This window comes from Paroedura picta, chromosome 7, assembly GCF_049243985.1.
Source record: "Paroedura picta isolate Pp20150507F chromosome 7, Ppicta_v3.0, whole genome shotgun sequence".
Taxonomy (NCBI): Eukaryota; Metazoa; Chordata; class Lepidosauria; order Squamata; family Gekkonidae; genus Paroedura; species Paroedura picta.
The window spans coordinates 67,252,713-67,269,016 of record NC_135375.1 but is presented as its reverse complement, the minus strand read 5'-3'; the positions used below and the strand labels follow the sequence as shown (position 1 = coordinate 67,269,016).

The 16,304-nt window shown below is 40.0% G+C and overlaps 1 protein-coding gene across 5 annotated transcripts in view; it reads left to right on the top strand.

Moving 5' to 3' along the window:
• LOC143841050 (transducin-like enhancer protein 4) overlaps nucleotides 1–16,304 on the top strand; it is a 170,640-nt gene that overhangs the window by 72,195 nt on the left and 82,141 nt on the right. For 3 of the 5 annotated variants that reach the window (XM_077344711.1, XM_077344712.1, XM_077344715.1), the window contains exon 6: nucleotides 5,005–5,079. The exons of the other annotated variants lie outside the window; for them this stretch is intronic. In XM_077344711.1, the coding sequence (XP_077200826.1) occupies nucleotides 5,005–5,079 (75 nt within the window). The remainder of the gene's footprint in view (nucleotides 1–5,004; nucleotides 5,080–16,304) is intronic. 5 annotated transcript variants of the gene reach the window in all.

Here is a 16,304-nt window from a genome sequence, read left to right as displayed (position 1 = left end):
GATTCCCTTCTCCAATCCTAAAAAGGACTGAGCGTTTAAGAAATAGATAACATGGAGTTGCCCCAATATTATTGATGGTGCTCCATTAGAAGTAATGTTTTAACATGTTAAATGTTGCTTTTATTTTACGCTTCTCTGAAATATGGTATGTAGAAAGGAAATTATTTGAAATAAGGATATATTGTAGCTTTTCTTGTGTTTCTTTGGAAGCCACCACTATATTTGCATCCCCTCCCAGTAGTACTGAGAAACAACACTCACTGTTTCACATCAGTTGCACGTCAGTCACCAGCAGAGTAATGACAAGGGGAAAAAATCCTGATCATAGTATAATGCAGAGAGTACTAAAAAAGGAGTAGTATTAGTAGTAGTAGTGTTCTCTTGATAGTTCTGGTCTACTCAAAAGCTGGAGTGTTTGGTGGCTTAGGTATACTTGGGGTTTGGTCATCCTGTTTTCTGACCACATTCGCCAAATTTGAAAGCCTGCTTTTTGCCTCACTTACCTATAACTAAACAGGAAACTAAAAGGGTTCATAGTGTAAGAGTAAAGTTATCAAAAATGGGGAATTCACCAAGAAAAAAGGATGGGGTGAAAATGGCCTTTGACTATATACAAAATGTTAAAAAGAAAGGAAAAGTCATACTTCATATGCATTTGCTTCTTGATTGCTAGTCGTCCCTTCAGTGTTTTGGCATTTGGTGCACAGATCTTAGTAACTCTTTACTAATATTTGGTATGTGTTGTAGGTTAACCTTTGTTATAGTTTTCTTTAACAACAAACACAAAAAAACACACCCTTCACAGTTGTTGAAAAGAAGCCACCTTCCTATCCTTTAGTTACCCTTTAATTAGTTCTATAGGCTTTGAGGAATTTATTTCTGGGAAATCAAATATGGCTGAATATGGTTTTCTGGGTAATTGTCTGATCACACATTTAATGCTATAGTGTTATGGCCCTTGTTTCTAAGAAAATCAACTATGCTTCTCTTTGGATTCTTGGAAATAATAAAAATGAAGTGAAGAGGTACAAATCCATCTGTAGGCTTATAAAGGGCTATACTGGGAGCATTTTATGAAGCTTAAGATAATACTTGTCTTCACCATGACTGGAGAGTTAAAGGTATCCTTTATTATATTTTCTATTTTTGCTTGTTTCCTTTTTCCCCCATTGCAAGATCATCATTATGATTTCTGTTAGGTGGCTTAAGACATGGCTGGTCTTGAATCACTTCTCTTTTTTTTAATCTTGATTTTTCTACCAATAGTGGATTGAATGAATAGAACTATTTCCCCAGGAGATTGTGGAGTCTCTTCTTACTTTGATGTGAAGTGCAGCGCTGCCTTCATGACCTATCCTGCCTTTTCTACGTATTTGATATCCAATTGATTTTCCCTGTTCTACCAGGGTTCTGATTTGCCTGCTGCATCTACATTCTGTTTCAGTATTAGGTACTCGGTACTCGATAAGAACTGAGTTCAGAAGGTCTATCCACTGGCTTTATTTTTTGCAAATAAGTGCTACGTATTCTGTCTGATTGATGCTCCTACAAGGGGACTGCTTACGTGAAGAGTCTTTTGCGTAAATGAGGTGGCGGATAAAGTTGTAGAGACATTTCTGATAGGAAATTGCATAAAAATGTACTTCCTTTAAATATGCCATTTGTGAATAACTTGTTTTTCTCACTGTGTTAACCTTATCTCGTTGATTTCAACACAATGATTTCAGACATCACTGTCAGACCATAGACCAGGGGTAGTCAAACTGCAGCCCTCCAGATGTCCATGGACTACAATTCCCAGGAGCCCCTGCCAGCGAATGCTGGCAGGGGCTCCTGGGAATTGTAGTCCATGGACATCTGGAGGGCCGCAGTTTGACTACCCCTGCCATAGACCATGGATCATCATTCTTAGGAGTGGTTTTCAGCACCTGCCAGCTTTCCAAAAGTTGGCTTAAGGCTGCTGGGCAGAGTCTTGGTTTTAAGCTATAGTAGTTGGTTACACTTCAGTCCATCTAAGGCCACCTTCTTCAACACAGTCTCCATCCGCCTCAGATTATTGCCCTATGCCTCTCAGTTCCAAAATTCTTGAAATCTTAACAAAGTTGTTTGCTTTTTAGCTGCCCAGGCATTGCAGGGTATTTTTTTTAAATAGAAAATGTAAGTGCCAGGGATTTTATTTTTTGAGTGAGATTGCAGGGAGAGACAGAGGTTTGGATCCAATATGGCATTTTAGTGGGCAGAAGGATTTTAGTGGGGGAATATGATTTTCTCCCCTCCCTCATTCTTCTGTGACCCCAAATGACCCTCAACATGCTGCATTTGGAAGGCCTTTCAGGCTGCAATAGGGAGGAGGAAGGTGTAAAAGCATGCCAAGGACACATCCCTTTAAACACTGCACTAGATATAAGTAGAGGGTGAAAGATAGAAGCTTAGCTACACAGATGCCAGGAGCAATTGACAAGATGACTACAGAGTTAGAACTGTGCAACGTTTTCTAGGCAACCAGCTGCATGACTGAAAGGCGGTTACACATTGTGGCATGGGTATGTGAAGTTCTCTTCAATTCTTGTTCCCTTTATTTTTACTTATTCAGACTTAACCCAGGGGTAGTCAAACTGCGGCCCTCCAGATGTTCATGGACTACAATTCCCAGGAGCCCCTGCCAGCATTCGCTGGCAGGGGCTCCTGGGAATTGTAGTCCATGGACATCTGGAGGGCCGCAGTTTTACTACCCCTGACTTAACCAGTAGCACTTTAGCAATTTATGAATCATTCTGTCTGCCTGGATGTGCACACACTGAGAAAGCATCCATGGCTGGAAATATAATGGTTGATGGCTTTTGTGTCTCCCTCCCAGCTTATAATGTTGCTTGGCTTCTAGGGCCAGGGGGTTCCTCTGTGCCTTCTCAGTCTGCAGTACTGCCTGGCATGTTGAGTGTATACCAAGCAATTGCCACTGGACTCCTTGTGTCTCCTGGGAAAGCTTAACCTAGTGTTAATCTATGCTTAAAATGAAAGAAAGTAGAGGGACCCTCATTCTATCTAATCAAAGATAAGGGAATAATTTATGCAAACTACTTGTACACATACCAGAAAATCCTCCCAAAACTTTTAATGATTGATGGAAACATTTTGGAACTGAAGATGTAACTGCACCAAATTGTTATGTAGCAAAAACTGCTAGAGTTGATGATTTGGACGGTTCCTATCAGTTTCATTATCTTCTGACTGATTCTGAAATGTGCTTGAATTCTTTAAGCTAGACAGTCACATTCTAGAAGTACTTTTTGATTGTTAACCTGTACTTTGCTTGTTTTCATTATAATACAGGGCTTGAGGGGTATGGGTTAATACATATTTATTTATGTATTAATTATATGGCAAAATTACACACAGGAAACATATAATAATATAAAATATGATTCTAAGTTGGTACACTGGATTTACAGACCGATTGAACAATTCCCCTAAATATTAATATCTAAATATTCAATCCACTGCAGTCTCAGCTGGGAAAAGTTCAAAAAGCTCCATCACCTTTCCCTCTGGAGAGCATGATGTCCACATTCCGATGTCAGATGAAAAAAATAGTTTGGCAGGTTGTATCACAATTGCATTTGGTTCCTACTATTTTGCCCCATTTAAGCAACAGGTATGCACATCTGCCAAAGCCTGTACTATTAGCCATCTTCCGTACTTTACACGGCAAGACAAATCCTGTGGACCTCTCATTGGTGTTGATCAGGCTATGGATATCGAGTACAACTGATTGCATTCATGTTTGCAACCATTCATTCCCAAGATTGAAATTTTGTCATTGCAGGATGTGAGCATAATACATAAATGCACATCCTTGATGTCAGGCAGCTCATCTGCTTTTGTTGCTAATGGCCATCCCTTCATCTTGAATGAGCAGTGAACACTTAAAGTTTCTCCAGTGGATCTGAAGAAGTACTAGACTAGAGAAGGACTAGGACATGTTGAGGAAACTGCTAGGACTCACAGATATCACACCTTAGAGAAGGACAGCTGTACCTCTTTGGCCAATTGTGAAGCCAAATTTTTGTTATCCACAGAAGCACGTGAACACCTGGAGTCTGCAAAGGGTTCTCCTGTTTTCAAAAACAACCAGATTCTCAGTTTGCTTATGTCAGAATTTCTGTCAGAAACACACTGAGTTTCTTGGGGAAAAGGAGGCCTTTCAATATGAGTAGCAAATGGTGGAGAAGGCCATCTCTGAATCATACTCATTTATAGTGATTTGGTTTTTGTGAAGCCTGCAGTTAGGTACGTTTAAAATTAAAGCCATAACTTTGGTAGCCGAAACAAACTTAATGTTTGATTGAAACAGGAACAATGTTTTTCCTGCATCATCCTATAGTCACACTCTTTATTTCTAACCAGTTGGCAAGAATGCTGAATTGACAATTTTGTTCTTTCCCCCTGTCAACATATACACAATTCTCTCTTGCTCACCTTTTTCTGATTTCCTTGCATTAAGCTGCTTCAGCTTGTCTGAATCTTTAATAGCATTAGAAAAAACATTTGTAAAGTGTAGGGTATTTACACCAGCGTAGGCAACCATATCAGCAGAAAACAGGAACTAGGATTTGCTTTGCTAGAGAGGCAGTAGTGGGGGTGCCTGATTGCTTCAGTTTGTTTAGAAGATACTGGTGGTTGAAACCTTTGAAAAAGGAACTTCCAGACAGCAATGCCCTATGGAGTCAGGGCTACTCTGAACTGGATTTCTGTTCCTGTGGGAACAATGACTAAGAGTTGATTTCCAGGTCACTACTTGTTCTGGATAACATAAACCCTCACCTTGAGCGTCTTATGCATCCGTTCCAGATTTAAATTCTTTAAGACATCTTTTGTTTCAAGCCTGCATGCTGACTGAAGAGGTTTTTAAAGTTTATTTTTATAGGAGAAAAACCAATAGGAAATTCTATGCTTAATTCACTAGAAAGCAAATAATTTTATTCTGTCTCTGATCTTCATTTATAGCACCAGCAACAAGTGGTGCAGGCTGTGGAACGTGCCAAGCAAGTGACCATGGCAGAACTGAACGCAATCATTGGGGTATGTGGTCTTTCCATTTTAGATTTAATAGTCTCTTTAAAAAAAAATCAGTTTGCTTTTTAATTTTTTCCTTTTTCAAACTTTGGCTTTTGTTGTCTTAGTTTAGTTCCTTTAGCTAGTCAAAAGCACATTGAGTACCCAATGGCCATAGCAGTACTAGTTAGCCTTTGCTACTAGAAACTGATCAAGATGGCTCTTTGTTGTAGCCCATCCTTAAGTACTGTTGAAGCTCCTAATACCAGCTGGTGTGCACAGGCTTCTTATTGACTGTGTTGCCACTTCTCACCTTTATCTTCTTTGTTGACAATTTCAATGAGAATAAAGAAAGCGGATGGTAGTAGAAGATACACATCTTCGGCTCTTATCCAGTTTCATGAACAATATAATGGGTAAACTGAGCTTTCGTCAGTCTCAGTTCTAGGCATTTCTGCAATCTAAAATGTACCTTTCTGAAGATATAGAATTATCTGTGGTGGAAGACTAAGAAAGGCAATGCAGGAGATGCTGGGCTTGCTGAAGCCATGCATCTTGGTTTCTCCTGCAAAGCTTTGACTTGATATTGGGAACTAATTTCTCAAAATTAGAGCCACCTGTAAACCAAAGTGCCTGAGGGAGCTGACAATAAAAGGTCAATATATAATCCTGTAAAATATGAACACAATAAAGTGCCATCAGCCATCAGTAAGTCTATTCTAATTGCCTGTTAGATCTGTGCACATGGCCTGTGGTAGTAGCTGTCCTCTCTGAATGAAGATACCCAAAGTAGGATCTGTTAGAGAACATACATGTACCAGATAGAAGTTCTCAAAGATGACTGGTTAGGCACATATCATTTCTATCTGACTGTTTTGCTTATTTCTATGTGCACATTTTAAGAATCCCTGTATAAGGAAAAGTTAAATGGACCATACCAGCACGAGACTGACATGCTGAAGGAGCCCTATGCAAATATCTTGTAGGCATGTTAATGAGTTATCTTGGCCTATGTTGCCATAATCCTGTGTGAAATTGTTCTGCTACTTCTGATTATATTCATATATCAATCAGTGGAATAAAACCAAGGAGTATTTTAACTGTTCCTCGAATTAGCATGAATCCTTGCCATCATCTCTTGCATTTCAGCATACCCTATTTGACCTCTGTACAAATCCTTGCCATAAAGTAATTGCACTATTCCCTCTGAAGCTAGAATACATTGTTCTCACGAGCATCAAGATTTTCTCATTCACTTCTCATTATTTGTTTTTAATACATCATTACTCTTGTTAAATATGTTTCTTCTCTGTCTGCCCACCCACACCTTTTCTCCCTTTTAGTAGGTGAGATAGACAGAGTAGCTAACCTAAGCTTGCCTATTCAGCTTCACTGTGGAGAAAGAAGCTAAATCTCCATAGTCGCAGTCTGATTTAATTACTATGTCATTCTATACCTTCCTGACTCAGTTTGCCATATCCCCTAAAAGTGGGTCCCAGATGTTGGGAGACCCTCTAGAGTGGCATCTGATGTGGTGAAAGGGGCTTCAGCTAAAATGAAACTTCAGCAACTACCATATATATTTAAACAAGTGCTTTGCTCTTAGTGGAGGACATTGTTTTAGATAGCAACCTGTACCTGCTCTTGTTTGTTTGGAACCAAAGTTTCATTCTTACATACCACAGTAAATGTTACTACCATTGTGGTATTTATGTTTTATAGTGCCCACATGTCTTTACTATTCTGCCAACCTTTGATTGTTTTTAAAATGCAGTGTTGTGTGATGTTCAGTGGGACCCATCTGACCCATCCAGTCATGGTGTATTTACTAGCAGATGCTAATGTTTTCCTCATTGACGAAAATATATTTCCTGTGGATTAGATATTAGAGGTGGTATTTAATAAACATAACACCAAAATCCTGCAAGGTTTCATAGCAGTTTAAAAAAAAAACTTTTTATGACTCACTTCTAAAGGCTGATAAAATAGTTGGGTATTCAAAACTATATAAAATAAAGGTGAGAAAATGGCTAATAGCCCATGATTCACAGCTGTAATTATTCAGTTAGTGCAAACAGTTGTTTAAGCTATTCTAATGAAGACCTCACCATGCACCTTCCCTTTTTCTGCCCACTTCCAAATGATTTTTCCCCCTTTTGTGTATAGAATATACATAAAAGTCTCTTTTAAAAATTCAGTGGATCAAACACACTTTGAAATGCTAATTATTCCATTTACTTTCATTAAAATTCACATTGCTGAGTGAAGATGTAGATAAGGGTTGCCGAATAATCAATCCATAGTGAAGATATTCCTTCATTTATGCTTCAGCCTTTTAACAAGGAAATAGGGGCACTCTGATCATTGCTGACAGCAGAGTGGAGCAGTGGTCTGATTGTAACTTTTTCCCCCTAATGGGCTGTTTTGAGCACTCTTTCCTATCCTTCTGACCACAGAAAATACCAGCAGTCAATTAAAATATATAAATGGGAAAGAGTAACCTTTATTTCTTCTGAAGTGCCCCTTAGAAAGAAGGGGATGAATCAGACAGAGTGGGTCGTGCACAATCATGAATAACATTTGTTGTATGTCTTTTATGCTCCAATGGGGAGACGAGAAGATGAATAATTTTCCAATTAGATTTCACTGCCTAATAAAAATACTGTCTAAAATATTCTTCAGATGAAATAAATTGCAAAGGCCTTTCTTTTTTTAAAGCACACACTGTCCATATGGGAAATATACTTAAATGCATATATTATGTTGGATTGTAGTTATGTGTGTATAAATTTCTTAATACTGAACATTGTTTTAATCAAAGACAAGATGTATTGTGGATACAAATGTATAGGGCTTGTTACATTATTATGGGAACTCATGGCATTAGCTTAAAGTCAGGAAATAGCAGATTAGAAGTATGCTTCCTATTTGTTTGAAAATTGTAACTATTATGTTGGCTTAATTTCTTCATTTATATAATGCGTGTTGAAAGGTGGGATGGCCTGGGCTAGCCTGTTGTTGTCAGATTTTGGAAGCTAAGCAGTATTGGCCCTGGTGTTAGTACTTGGATCAGAGATAAGGGATGCCAGCCTCCAAATAGGAGCTGGGGATCCCCTGGAATTATAGCTTATCTCTAGACTGAAGAAATTAGTTCCCCTGGAAAAAAATGGATTCTATGAAGGGTGAACTCTATGGCCTTGTACTTCAGTGAGGCTCCTCTCCTCCCCTGGCTTCATCCCCAGATCTCCGGGAGTAGATATTGGCACCCTATCCTGCAGCAGGTGCTGGTCTGTAAGGAACTGGCAACCCTAATCAGAGACCACCAAGGAAGTCTAGAGTTGCTAGTGGGCATAAAGTGGCAAATCTCCTCCGTTGGTCTCTTGCCTTGAATACTCCACAGGGGCCATTTCCTCACTGGAACGTTTTGTGTTGAGCTGCAGGCTGGAGTTTGAGTCAGGGCAGTTTGCCCCACCTCTTCCTGCTCCCGCATGAAGAAGCATTTGGCCTAGTGTACCTCATCTGCCTTGGATTTGTGCTCTCGCATGGGAAGTGGGGCAGTGAAGTTTCCAGTGTGGAAATGGAAGTCGGCTATAACTTGATGACACTTTCTACCAAAGTATAGAGGATTCTTTATCTGTTTCAAGGACTCAGAGATAGAAATGGGACGCTGGTATATAATGTCCAGTTATAAATTATTACTAATGCAATATACCATCACACATACTTATTTTGATATATTTGTTCCTTTAAATTTAATATTTAACCTATTTTGAAGGAATATAGTTAAATAAGGAAATAGACTTAAATGTGAAAAACTTATACTTCTATGGAGAAATAGGTGACTTTTATTGTAATCTTGTATTTTTAAAAATCTGAATAATTATCACCTTTAGCTACGGAAAAGTTGTGGCATATAAAAATAAATAAAGTAAGAAGACAGTAGACATATCCTCTGCTTGAGTGGCCATTTTTTCCACTGAATTTAAAACTCAGAGCATAACTTACATCTCTCTTCTTAGCCATTTTCATCAATTTATACACATGAACCCTTTTGCCATTTAATTAAGATACATATCCTAAAGACATTCAAGAGATGCAAGAATTCAGGAATTACTGTGTGATCAAGGACTTATTAAATGTGATTCTACTATGTGTCTCTTCCTTGAACATATGCATCTACAATATCTTGTATATTCTTTATATCCTGGAAGAATTCATGGAATCTGATGAAACACCTTGTTAACTTTTCTGTATTCTACCTTAATTGGTAAATGAATGAAATCACTGATCCATGCCATTTAAATGTGGAATGCTGAAGTGAACCTGAAACAGGGAAAGACGAGTTGTTCTCTTGACAGTAAACTAGTTGTGTGTAATGGAATGAAACACTTATAATGACTTCTTTCACAGGTCATGTTCTATTGAAAATTAGTAGCAGATTGACACAAGTTAAACATTATCCATCTTAAAAAGAATAGTTTGACGGAAAATGATAGGATGAAGTGGGGGTGGGAAGGAAAAGGTTGTTGGGAAATACTTCACTATCATAACTATAATATGAGAATAAAATAGTTTCAGGCCTACATTCTATAATTATATAACCTCTAGAGTTCTTAACTTATTCATAATGCAATATTTAATACCCCCTCTTCTAAAGTGTTTGTACCATTTTAGAAGGCCCCTCAACATAATGGTATCATTTCATGTCTCTAGTGTATAAATCTATAGGACTTTACCCATTAGGGTAACAATCCAGAAAAAAGTGCATTGTATTCAACTGGATCAAAGATCTTTTATCTGTTTATTTTATTTATATAATTAGAAAATTTACATGCTGTCTCTCTGATGCCTGCTTAAGGCGGCATACAACTAATACAATAAAACTAATTAAATACACAGCATTACAAAATGTAGACATTAAAACACAACATTTAAATACATTTAAAACAAACAAATCCCATCAAAACATAATAATTTATAAATGACAGGCTAATACCACCTAGGCAAAAGACAGGCAAACATGAGACTATGAAATTTTAGTCTTAAATCAGAAAAGTGGTATGATTATTAAATAGATGTTAATACTTTTTTTCCCACTCATGTCTGTGTACATAATGGAAGTGTCTCAGTTGGGGCTACAAACCTAAGAGTTTCTTTGGCTGCTCCGCTTGAGAGGAAGAGGCCATGCTGGTTGGGATTATCAGGATTCCTAACTGTGGGAAATCAAATCAGTCAGAGCATTTTTCAGATTTCTGGTGGGACACTGGGAAAGATCCAAATTTGGTTATTTTAATCTAAGATAAAAATGGAATCCTGTTTGCTCTAACTATGCAGATTGATACTGGCGTGTCTGCCTGCCATCGTAGGAATACAGTTATTTCTGCCTTGTGTGCTTGCTAGTTTGAAATCTGGTTTTTATGGTGTTTTCTGAGGTTAGGAGGGATGGATAGAACTGAAATCTTTTCCTAGTTACGAGAATACTGTTTTCTTGACCCACAATTGGCCTGGAATGTACTGTTTGGCCTTTGGAGGATAACCCGTATGTACATCTGGATTTCTCTAACCAGCTAAATTATATCCCCGAGTTCAAGTTTAGGTCAGAAAATGGGTCCAGGGAAGAACGCTGAATGGATACCACAATCCTAATGAGATACTGGACATGCAGGAATTCAGGAGAATCTGATGTGTGATTTTTACAGGACAGGAAACCTATACTTAACCAGTAAACTTCATAATGTGTGAATCTTCATTTTGTGTTCATCTTACCTCCAGGGCAGCGATTCTGCATATGTGAAACCAAAATATGGTTTGGTTGTTTCTAGGGAAGTAGTGTGACTTGGCTGGAGGAATTATAGGGGCTAGTTGTGTATTTGTAAGGGATTATAATTACTGGAGCTAGCTAATGGAGGCAGAGGGTATTTCGGGCATCCAGAGAAAAACAAATAATTTCCTTATGTTTTCACCGAATATAGGTGGTGGGAACAGAGAATCAGGAGGAGATACCATTGCAGCTTGAGAGCCAGCTTGGTGTAGTGGTTAAGAGCAGTGACCTCTAATCTGTGGAATTGGGTTTGATTCCCCATTCCTCCAGATGCAGCCAGCTGGGTGGTCTTGGGCCAATCATTCTGTCCGAGCTCTCTCATCCTCACCTACCTCACAGGGTGTCTGTGGAGGAGAGAGAGAGGGGGCAGACAATTGTAAAATGCTTTGAGACTCCTTTGGGTAGTACAAAGCTGGATAAAATAAAACCTCTACTTCTTCCATTGTGCTGAAGTTAACTGAGAAGACCCTATTTAGGAAACAACAACCCCTCCCTCATTTTTGTGGACTAGGGTTACATCCTTATGCATTGTTGTTCCTCTATATATTTATCCAACAGCCTAAGGGGACCTGTCCGGCTGTCCAAGTTTGAATAGTGCCAATCAGGGTGCAGCCAGCTTTGCCCTGATTGGCCCTGCTCCTACAGCTCCCACTCTCCATCCCTGGACTCTAGCCACTTTGCTCTCAGACACCTCAATGCCTGGAGCCAGCAGCAGCTAAGGGGAGAGGCCCTGGGCAAAGGATCATGGTGGAGGGCCTCCTAACAAGGGCCTCTTGGCCTGCTAGGCTGGCCCTGCTCACAAGGGCCTCCTGGCCTGCTAGGCTGGGCCTACTCATGAGGGCCTCCCGGCCTGCTGACTGCCTGCTAAGGATCCTGCTAACTATCTGCCCAGCCCCCACCCGCCCCACTTGGATCTGGTTGTGAGCTGCGGCCACCTTAAGCTGCCTGCCTGGGGTCCAGGGGAGGGGACCCTTTCAGCTTTGAAGCTAGTTCAGAAATAACACATGCTGTGGTTTAACCTGTAGTTAGTCTATCAGACATAAGTAATGTCATGTTAGGCTGAAGTCTAATTTAATCTCTGAACAAGGAAAACCAGGTTTCATTCCATATGACTCTACAGCTCTGTGGGGTTGAACTGCTTTACAGATTGTGGTTAGTGAATTCAAAATCCACAACAAACCACAATGAATATAAACCCACTACAAATCATAGTTTGAAATCCCAGTTTAGTGCAAATACAAAAAAATCTTTTTTTACAACTGATGTTACAATTAACTGGACTTCAATCTGGCCACAGTTTATCACCATGTCTGAATGCAACTTGTGGGGCAAGTCTCCATGCTATTAACATTCAAATCAGTCTAGCGTACATTCATACTTACTCCTTGTTATGTTGTTATGTGCAAAGTCGTGTCCGACCCATCGCGACCCCATGGACAATGATCCTCCAGGCCTTCCTGTCCTCTACCATTCCCCGGAGTCCATTTAAGTTTGCACCTACTGCTTCAGTGACTCCATCCATCCACCTCATTCTCTGTCGTCCCCTTCTTCTTTTGCCCTCGATCTCTCCCAGCATTAGGCTCTTCTCCAGGGAGTCCTTCCTTCTCATGAGGTGGCCAAAATATTTGAGTTTCATCTTCAGGATCTGGCCTTCTAAAGAGCAGTCAGGGCTGACCTCCTCTAGGACTGACCGGTTTGTTCGCCTTGCAGTCCAAGGGACTCGCAAGAGTCTTCTCCAGCACCAGAGTTCAAAAGCCTCAATTCTTTGACGCTCGGCCTTCCTTATGGTCCAACTTTCGCAGCCATACATTGCAACTGGGAAGACCATAGCCTTGACTAAACGCACTTTTGTTGGCAGGGTGATGTCTCTGCTTTTTAGGATGCTGTCTAGATTTGCCATAGCTTTCCTCCCCAGGAGCAAGCGTCTTTTAATTTCTTTGCTGCAGTCCCCATCTGCAGTGATCTTGGAGCCCAGGAAAATAAAATCTGTCACTATCTCCATTTCTTCCCCTTCTATTTGCCAGGAATTGAGAGGGCCGGATGCCGGATACGTTCACAATTTTTACCAGTGAGACAGTGACAAGTGGTGGCGGATGAAAACTATTACATTTTTACTTTTTATGCATCTCTTCAAGGCAAAGAATGAGTAGCAAGGAAAAAATAGCTGTCATTCTAGGTTACATATGAATCTTGGGAAATTTGTTAGGCTTGGCAGTGGATCAAATTAATTTAGAATCAGTATTTTTTACATTTTGAAGATGTGTCTTAAGTGCAAGATATGCAACCCTAGCATTCTTAGATATAGTCTACTTCAGTGGTCCCCAACCTTTATTAGGCTGGGGACCGGCAGGGCATTGGGTCGCGCCCGCAGGGACCGCGCCCGCGCGGGCCACGCCCATGCTTCGGGCCGCACCCGCGGGCCGCACCCGCGAGCCGCGCCCGGCCTCGCCCGCGGGCCGCACCCACGAGCCGCGCCCGGCCGCGCCCGCGGGCCGCACCCACGGATCGGGCCGCGCCCGCGGCCTGCACGGGCGCAGCCCGGCCCTGATTCCCTGCCCGCCCTCCCGCAGTAAGTAGCTTCCCGGGCCGCAAGCTTGCGGCCTGGGAAGTTTTTTACTGCGGGGGGGGGCGGGGAGAGGGAGCTGCGGCCCGGCGCCATGGCCTTCGCGGCCCGGCGCCGGGCCGCGGCCCGCAGGTTGGGGACCACTGGTCTACTTGATTACATGAGATGCTTATGCTTCCATGATATATGAATACAATACCCTTTTTGCAGTTCAGAGTACAGAGATGTTTCTGTACACAAACACTGGACTAGGATTCCATTGTATGTTCATTAAAATTTTCATAAAGTCTGTGTATTTATTTAAGATATATCTCAGGTACTGTTAAGCTAATGTGTCTGGATTTATTTTCTGTATTGGAGTAGAAATGAAATAAATTAATTAAAATAACTTATGATAAGATGGAATGAAAGGGTATGATATAAGCAAATAGTGAAGTCAGTAGAGAGGGTGGGCAGAGGTGAAAATGGAAGATAACAGAGGTTTAATTTGCCTGTATTGGTCTGAATCTAAGGAGCCCCGCAAGCAGTTCTGCATGTTCAGGCAGTTTCTGAATTGTATTTCTGAAATATGTACTTTTGCCTCATTAGTCAACTGCTTTTGAAAGTCAGGGGAGTTTCCAAAGTAGTTTATGACCTAATGTGATGACCTGTTGTTTAGAGGAAATAAGTGCACAATGACTGTAGGCTTACCTATTCCTTCAGGTAGCTCTTCAGAATTAACTCTTAGAATACTAGCCACTATAATCAGCAGAAAGTACAATTCAGTAATTGGTGCGAGGATAACTATCAACACAATCAACACATAAGCATAATTGTTTGACTTCTATCCCCTGTTGGAGGAATGAACTCCCAGAAGAGCTAAGGGCCCTGCCGGAGCTTATTCAATTCCACAGGTCCTATAATATGGAGCTCTTCCATCAAGCTTTTGGTTGAGGCTAACAGAAGATCTTGTGCCTCCTCTAGAGTGTAGAGATTCTCATCTGTAACTTCATCTCCTGGGACGTGGAAGATCTGGCAGAATGGGGGAAGGAGTGGGGTTAGGGGATTATATGATTGTATTTTTATGGTTTCCTTTTATTATATTTGTATTTATTATATTTGTATGCCACCAGGTATGGTGGCATACAAATATAATTAATAAATAATATGAAGACATATCTGTCTGACATAGATCTGTGAGATAGAGTTGCAGAATAGGTAACAATTCAGCATTATGTTAATACATCCTAATACTATTAGTTATCCACAATATGCTGATTTATTTTTATGACCTTTTCCCAGTCTCAGTTGGGGGCAACATAATGGCATGCCTTGTGGCACTTTTAGAAAAAACGTACCTAAAAAATTGAAAAATCATTCATTCACAGTCCCTCCCTTGTATGTTTTTAAATTATTATCAGTGATGATGATCTTTAAATGTATATACTCCCATGCTGTACTACTGCATACCAGTGTTTGATGTGGCATACAAATGTATATGATTTGTATGCCTGTTTATCGCAGAGAGAAATATAACAAAAATGTAAAAACCAGGTATGCAGTGATGTTCCCAAAAAAATACAATTTAGCACAAGAAGTGCTGAACCTCAATTTTTAGCAGTGACACTTTAATGATAGGAAGCCTGCAAAATTATTTGCTATCAATTGTGAAGGCAATAACAAGCCTTGGTGGTTTTTCACACTCTCTGTGTTAAGTGCTTTCAGAATGACAGCGTAAACTGTGTTAGAGAACTCCAAGGAAGTAAAACTGATTAAAATGTTCATGCTTGAATGGTGCTGATGGAATAGTTCATTTGGACTTTCTCTACCTCCTGCAGCTCAAGCTGAAATATTAAAATTCAGTGGATTTAAATCTCTCTCCCCTCAGCTCAGGAAAAAAAAACATTACATTTTAATAGGTTTTAAACTCATAATTCACTGGTTTGGAGCAGTGCTATTAAATCTGTTTAAATATTACTTGTATTGCTAAGAAAATGATTTAAATGATTTTGCCTGAACTTTCTCTGTGTATCTTTCTCACATTACATAGATGTGTGTGTATAATACACATACATGTATACTGCATTTTCATGACAATATTTATTATAATAATATTTGCTCTGAAAAAAAGAATTTGTTATAAGTGAATGAGAAGCTTTTGGGGGGGGCTCCTTTAGAGAAGCATATAATTAACAGAACTTAAATTTGTCTCATTAATATGTGGTTGTCTTTTGTTTAGATTTAAAAGACTCCATTTTGGAGTCCATTGGCCAAAGCTTTCATAACAAGATGATCCAGTCATATGAACCATGCCACTTTTTAAAAAATTGCATCCTGAAATATCTTGGGAGATTAGAAGGTGTTGGGAATTCTCTGGATAGCCATGTGCTATAGATAAATGTGTACAACTTCTAATAAAAATTTAGCATCAGTGCATGCTATTATCCCCATGGCGCTACTGGTCTGTGGCTCATGCTGCTAAATGCTAATGCATTTTTGCACTGGTGCTTATCGCAGGGAGGAATTGTGTGCGAATGGGTTGCTTTTTGCCTTTCAAATGAGTTTACTCTTTGGGTCTTTGATCTGAAACAAAGGTTAAGAAATAAGGGCTATGCTTTTGCCTGGCATAATTTGGCGCAGCTCCACTGATCTTGGTTGACATACTTTGATTTATGCCAGCTGCGAGTGTCTGCTTCTGAATCTGTACTAAGGGAGAAGACTTGGCTGTCCCCATTGATTCTGAACATTTTGATTTAATGCCCGTGGAGGGGAGAGGAGCATTTTCCCTGTAAATTATGGATGGTAACCATTTCAGTTTGTTAGTAAAGTCATTTCCACCAAATATATGCCGTGTTCAGAGCTGCCAACCTCTGAGAGCCAGGATGGGGT